This window comes from Benincasa hispida, chromosome 9 (genome assembly GCF_009727055.1).
Source record: "Benincasa hispida cultivar B227 chromosome 9, ASM972705v1, whole genome shotgun sequence".
Classification (NCBI taxonomy): domain Eukaryota; kingdom Viridiplantae; phylum Streptophyta; class Magnoliopsida; order Cucurbitales; family Cucurbitaceae; genus Benincasa; species Benincasa hispida.
In genome coordinates, this window is record NC_052357.1 from 45,469,039 (window position 1) to 45,476,570 (window position 7,532).

Consider the following 7,532-nt stretch of genomic DNA (forward strand, 5'->3'; position numbering starts at 1 on the left):
TCTATTAAATTTCTAATATAAGTACAATATTTTATGATAGTGCTGCCATGACAAATCTCATCAAATTAGAATTTTCTGCCCTTGATATTTATGACAATAATGATTTGTCATGGGTACTTGATGCCAAAATCCACCTGGATGCTATGAATCTTGGGGAGACTATTAAAGAAGGAAATATGACATCAAGTCAGGACAAAGCAAAAGCTATGATTTTCCTTCGTCATCATCTCCACGAGGGATTGAAAATGGAGTATCTTACAATAAAAGATCCCTATATCTTGTGGAAAATTTTGAAAGAAAGGTATGATCATAAAAAAACAGTTATTCTTCCTAAAGCTCGTTATGAGTGGATGACTTGAGGCCACAAGATTTAAAATCCGTAAGTGATTACAACTCCGCATTATTTAAAATTAGTTTGAAATTGCTGTTATGCAGAGATAAAATTACTGATGTTGATATGTTAGAGAAGACATTTTCTACATTTCATGTCTCGAATATGTTCTTGCAACAGCAATATCGAGAGAAAGGTTTTAAACAGTATTCTGAATTAATTTCATGTCTTCTCGTGGCCAAACAAAATAATGAGTTATTGATAAAGAACCACGAATCTCAACCAATTGGAACAACACCATTCCTGTTGGGGCTGATGCTCTAAATCTCGTAAGGTCCAATAGTTTATAAATACTTGTATGAACAAACACTTTGTGATTATGATATTTTATTCACTTCAGTCTATGAAATATTTGATATTTTAGTTGCATTAACCACAAACCAATAAACTAAGATCCATGGTTATCCTTGTAACTTAAACATGTATGTGGAGACATACAAGTGGATTGTGTTTTAAAGTGATAACCTAAATAGTCTGTAGTATATGAATAAGGAGGGATATCTTGTCCTAATGATACTACAAGTATGGTCCGCTTTCTAGGTGTTACAAATATTGTGAAGTGCTACAAATATCTGATCCTGATCATTCGTGTATTAGACATGCGAGCGGGGATATTCTATACAAAGGAGTTTGTATATGACCAGACCACGAAATGTTTAGTCTCGTTATATAACGCCGTTCATAATTGAGACTTTTATTTCACTAGGATACCATAGGTAACATGACCTTAATCCTGAGTGAGTTGTGAATTCCTGCCTATGAGGGTGGTCCTTTGATTTGCATGGGGAAGAATGGCCAGACTGTCGACTCAATAAGCCTTCCATTTTGGTGATTCGTCTGATTGGGAAGCTGGGAACTCAGCTACACAAGATGGAATTCACTCCTTCTTCGATGTAGGGGTAAGTAGATAAATTGCTCCCTTAAGGTTTGATTCCGTGGCTTGAACAATGTGGCGCCACACCCTCTCTTCGCCCGAGAGAGGTTTATAGTGGGACTATGATCTATTATTCATTAGAGGAATCAGTGGTACTTAAGAAGTTAGATGTAACTATAGGGGCAAAACGGTAAATTGGCCAAACTGTACTTACGAGCGATTTGTGAAGGGTCATCATATTGTTTATTGGTTATATCCAATGGACACAAAAATATATCTATAGTACGAAGAGTGCAGCTGTCGTCTTTAGTGGAGTGCCCAACAGTTAATGGATGGTGGATAATGTGATTAAAGAATTTAGTCAGTATTCACGTACCGTTGGAGCTTCAAGCTACAAGTCCATAAGGTCCCTTGGTAGCTCAATAGATTCAAGTTGAGAATCAAGTTTTGGGTTAGTTTGAAATGTTCAAATTAATAAGAGGGAATAAATCCCTAGGTAGAATATTAAGTGGAAGGTAGAACATATAATATAAGAGTTATAATATATGCATGCATTAAAGCATCTCCATGCATCATCTTTATTATAAATGTTATAATATAAGGATGTATGTTAGCATGCATGCTTAGTACAATACTTGTTATATAAAAGTTAATTATTAGTAATGAATAAACATTGCATAAAGGATGACACTTAGGTTTATTTAAAAAAGTTATAAATACCTTGTGAATGTCTAGCTTAGCAATGTGGTTGGTTTTAATTATTTCATTCTTTATAAGAGTTATAATGAATGAAATTAGAATTAAAATCAATAAGAAAGAGTTGCAAGCAAACTTAGGCTTTAATCATGTTTTAAAAGAGTTTTAAAATTTGATTGAGATAGATCTAAGATCACATTTCTAATAAGATTAGAATCCTAAGTTTAATCTTTTAGTTTGGTTTTATAGGATTAAATATGTACCAAATGTATCTATAAGGGACCTTTTGGCTAAAGCTGGGGTACTTAAGTCAATGGAAACTCGCACCCCCTACCTAGGCACCTATCTGGAAAGGTGAACTAGATAGATTTGTTACATGCATGAAAATTTGATGAAAGTCTGTTAAAGTGTTTAATAAGACTTGAATTAAACTTGTTTAATCATCAAAAGCAAGTGTCTTTTTTTAGCAAACTAAACATCCACTTAGATAAAATCAGTAGCTAAATTTTCTAAGTTAATAAATCTCTAGGTAGAACATTTAGTGGAAGGTAATTGGGGTATATGATACTTCACTTTACCTCTACATGGTTCTCCCTAAAAAGTTCACACCGTGAGATCTATCCTCGACCTTGAGGCACCCTGGGAGTGTCCCCTTAAAGGATGGCATTTGGGTAGGTCAATACCAAGGTGAATGAGAGAATGTTTATAGTAAGTGGGAGTGGGACGTGTGACAACATATCCCTCAGTCTCTCTCATTAGGTTGGATAAATTTTTAGTGCATCGCCTCAAGGTTCCCTAGGAATGTCCCCCTAAAGGATGGTTGTATTTGCAAAATTCTTTATCTAATCTCCAGAAATGGATAGGGTTGCTTTAGTCTCTTGTCCTAATCTATTTTTTTCCCTACGGTAGGCATACTAGGGCGGGACTCTAGGATCTAAAATGAGGGATTATACTTACACGGAATTGTTAAGGATGTTAACAAGTTATGGACCGAACAATGGTGACTGTTAGATTCAGTTACAAGGAGTTGTTTCTGTCTAATGGTTGAGATTGTCTCATTCTAGTGAAGGGACACTTGATCACCCTACGATGACTTTTGTCCTGCCTCACTGGGACATCATTGCAGAATAGATGTCACTTAAGGTGCAATAGAACTATTTTGCTAAAACTTAATTAGTGTTAAAAGTGGTTTAATGCAAGTAGATTTATGAAGTTTGTTCTTTTTCCAGCAACTTTTATAATTATGGCTACCACTACTCTTGCATTATTAGCCATCGATAAACTGACTGGCGAGAATTACGCTAGTCGGAAGAATACAATTAACACGATACTAATCATCGATGACTTAAGGTTCGTCCTTATGGAGGAGTGTCCTCCTATTTCACATCCCAACGCTGCTCGAAATGTTTCGAGAGATGTACGAGTGTTGGACACAGATGAACGAAAAGGCCCGAGCATACATCTTGGCTAGCCTTAACGACGTTTTGGACAAGAAGCATGAGCCCATGATCAATACACGTGAGATCACGGAGTCCCTGTGGGGAATGTTCGGACAACCGTCCGCGCAGCTCAGGCACGACGCTCTTAAGTTCATCTTCAGCTTCAAAATGAAGGAGGGAACATTTGTTCGTGATCATGTTCTGAACATGATGGTCCACTTCAATGTGATAAAGATTAACGGATCGAGCATTGATGAGGCCAACCAAGTTAGCATTATTCTGGAGTCGTTACCAGAAAGCTTCCTTCACTTCGTAAGCAACGCTATTCTAAACAAGCTTGATTACAACCTTATAACTCTACTCAATGAGTTGTAAACTTTCCAATCTTTACTAAAAAGCAAAGAAAAGAAGGTTGGTGAGGTAAATGTTGTTTCATCTTCCAAGAAGTTTCACAAAGGTTCGACCTCTGGAACTAAGTCTGCACCTTCTTCTTCCGACACCAGCAAGTGGAAGAAGAAGAAGGGTCATAAGGGGAAGATGCCTGCTAACCCACAACCTGCCACTCCTCGGGGTAGGCAACCAGTGCGGGTTGACAAGGGAAAGTGTTTCCATTGTAACCAGGAGGGGCACTGGAAGCGGAATTACCCACGTTATTTGGTTGAGAAGAAGAAGGCTAAACAAGGTAAATACGATTTACTGGTTTTGGAGACTTGTTTAGTGGAGAATGATGATTCTGCCTGGACAATTGACTCTAGGGCCACTAACCATGTTTGTACTTCATTTCAGGGAATTAGTTCCTGGCGGCAGCTTGGTTCTGGTGAGATGACGATACGAGTTGGAACCGGGCACGTCGTCTTAGTTGTGGCAGTGGGAGGTCTCCGGTTGACTTTTCAGAATAGATTCATCATTATGAATGATGTATATGTAGTTCCCGAGTCAAAGAAGAACTTAATTGCTGTAAAATCTTTGCTCGAATGTAATTATATACTTAATTTTTCTGTTAATAAAGTGTTTATATGAAAAATGGTGTTGATATATGTTCATCTCAACTAGAAAACAATTTGTATGTGCTAAGGCTGTTAGCAAAAAATTCCCTCCATAGCATAGAGATGTTTAAAACTCCCTTAACTCAAAACAAACGACTTAAAGTTTCTCCTAAAGAAAATGCCCAATTTTGGGACCTACATTTACGACATAGTAATCTCAATAGGATTGAGAGGTTGGTGAAGAATGGACTTCTAAACGAGTTAGAAGAAAATTCTTTACATGTGTACGAGTCATGCCTTGAAGGCAATATGACTAAGAGACCTTTTACTAGAAAAGGTTATAGGGCCAAAGAGCCTCTGAAGTTAGTGCATTCAGGCCTTTGTGGTCCGATGAATGTGCGAGNCGTGAGATCTATCCTCGACCTTGAGGCACCCTGGGAGTGTCCCCTTAAAGGATGGCATTTGGGTAGGTCAATACCAAGGTGAATGAGAGAATGTTTATAGTAAGTGGGAGTGGGACGTGTGACAACATATCCCTCAGTCTCTCTCATTAGGTTGGATAAATTTTTAGTGCATCGCCTCAAGGTTCCCTAGGAATGTCCCCCTAAAGGATGGTTGTATTTGCAAAATTCTTTATCTAATCTCCAGAAATGGATAGGGTTGCTTTAGTCTCTTGTCCTAATCTATTTTTTTCCCTACGGTAGGCATACTAGGGCGGGACTCTAGGATCTAAAATGAGGGATTATACTTACACGGAATTGTTAAGGATGTTAACAAGTTATGGACCGAACAATGGTGACTGTTAGATTCAGTTACAAGGAGTTGTTTCTGTCTAATGGTTGAGATTGTCTCATTCTAGTGAAGGGACACTTGATCACCCTACGATGACTTTTGTCCTGCCTCACTGGGACATCATTGCAGAATAGATGTCACTTAAGGTGCAATAGAACTATTTTGCTAAAACTTAATTAGTGTTAAAAGTGGTTTAATGCAAGTAGATTTATGAAGTTTGTTCTTTTTCCAGCAACTTTTATAATTATGGCTACCACTACTCTTGCATTATTAGCCATCGATAAACTGACTGGCGAGAATTACGCTAGTCGGAAGAATACAATTAACACGATACTAATCATCGATGACTTAAGGTTCGTCCTTATGGAGGAGTGTCCTCCTATTTCACATCCCAACGCTGCTCGAAATGTTTCGAGAGATGTACGAGTGTTGGACACAGATGAACGAAAAGGCCCGAGCATACATCTTGGCTAGCCTTAACGACGTTTTGGACAAGAAGCATGAGCCCATGATCAATACACGTGAGATCACGGAGTCCCTGTGGGGAATGTTCGGACAACCGTCCGCGCAGCTCAGGCACGACGCTCTTAAGTTCATCTTCAGCTTCAAAATGAAGGAGGGAACATTTGTTCGTGATCATGTTCTGAACATGATGGTCCACTTCAATGTGATAAAGATTAACGGATCGAGCATTGATGAGGCCAACCAAGTTAGCATTATTCTGGAGTCGTTACCAGAAAGCTTCCTTCACTTCGTAAGCAACGCTATTCTAAACAAGCTTGATTACAACCTTATAACTCTACTCAATGAGTTGTAAACTTTCCAATCTTTACTAAAAAGCAAAGAAAAGAAGGTTGGTGAGGTAAATGTTGTTTCATCTTCCAAGAAGTTTCACAAAGGTTCGACCTCTGGAACTAAGTCTGCACCTTCTTCTTCCGACACCAGCAAGTGGAAGAAGAAGAAGGGTCATAAGGGGAAGATGCCTGCTAACCCACAACCTGCCACTCCTCGGGGTAGGCAACCAGTGCGGGTTGACAAGGGAAAGTGTTTCCATTGTAACCAGGAGGGGCACTGGAAGCGGAATTACCCACGTTATTTGGTTGAGAAGAAGAAGGCTAAACAAGGTAAATACGATTTACTGGTTTTGGAGACTTGTTTAGTGGAGAATGATGATTCTGCCTGGACAATTGACTCTAGGGCCACTAACCATGTTTGTACTTCATTTCAGGGAATTAGTTCCTGGCGGCAGCTTGGTTCTGGTGAGATGACGATACGAGTTGGAACCGGGCACGTCGTCTTAGTTGTGGCAGTGGGAGGTCTCCGGTTGACTTTTCAGAATAGATTCATCATTATGAATGATGTATATGTAGTTCCCGAGTCAAAGAAGAACTTAATTGCTGTAAAATCTTTGCTCGAATGTAATTATATACTTAATTTTTCTGTTAATAAAGTGTTTATATGAAAAATGGTGTTGATATATGTTCATCTCAACTAGAAAACAATTTGTATGTGCTAAGGCTGTTAGCAAAAAATTCCCTCCATAGCATAGAGATGTTTAAAACTCCCTTAACTCAAAACAAACGACTTAAAGTTTCTCCTAAAGAAAATGCCCAATTTTGGGACCTACATTTACGACATAGTAATCTCAATAGGATTGAGAGGTTGGTGAAGAATGGACTTCTAAACGAGTTAGAAGAAAATTCTTTACATGTGTACGAGTCATGCCTTGAAGGCAATATGACTAAGAGACCTTTTACTGGAAAAGGTTATAGGGCCAAAGAGCCTCTGAAGTTAGTGCATTCAGGCCTTTGTGGTCCGATGAATGTGCGAGCCAAGGGAGGCTATAAATATTTCATCATTTTTACTGATGATTATTCATGGTTTTGGAAAAACAAATATTATTTTGCCTAGAGGAACAAAATTTATAATTGACAATGCATTGTTCTCTAGTCAACCAAAGAGAAATCTTCTAAGTTTTAAAGATATACGTTGCAATGGTTATCATATTAAGACTAATAGTAAGAATAATGTGGAATATCTATATATAATATCCACTGTCTCAAATGAAAAGCATATATTGGAAGAGTTGCCCCCTTTATCTTCTGGATTATATTATACTCATATACGAGTAATTGAAACATATGCATCAATGAACCGGAAGTTCATGAATCAAGACATATTTACAATTTGGCATGACCAATTGGGTCATCCAGGATCTATAATGATGAAGAGAATTATTGAGAAATCAAATAGACACCCAATGAAGAAATAGAAGATTCTTCAATCTAATGAATTATCATGTGATGCTTGCTCTCAAGGAAAATCGCTAATTAGACCATCACCAGCTAAAGTGG

The 7,532-nt window shown here is 38.0% G+C and overlaps 2 protein-coding genes across 2 annotated transcripts; both read left to right on the forward strand.

The window, feature by feature from the left end:
* Positions 1-3,376: 3,376 nt before the first annotated feature.
* LOC120084750 lies at positions 3,377-3,775 on the forward strand. Its single transcript, XM_039040572.1, has one exon. It carries the CDS (start codon positions 3,377-3,379, stop codon positions 3,773-3,775), a length of 399 nt encoding a protein of 132 aa, XP_038896500.1.
* Positions 3,776-5,596: 1,821 nt separating this feature from the next.
* LOC120084752 lies at positions 5,597-5,995 on the forward strand. Its single transcript, XM_039040573.1, has one exon. It carries the CDS (start codon positions 5,597-5,599, stop codon positions 5,993-5,995), a length of 399 nt encoding a protein of 132 aa, XP_038896501.1.
* Positions 5,996-7,532: the final 1,537 nt, after the last annotated feature.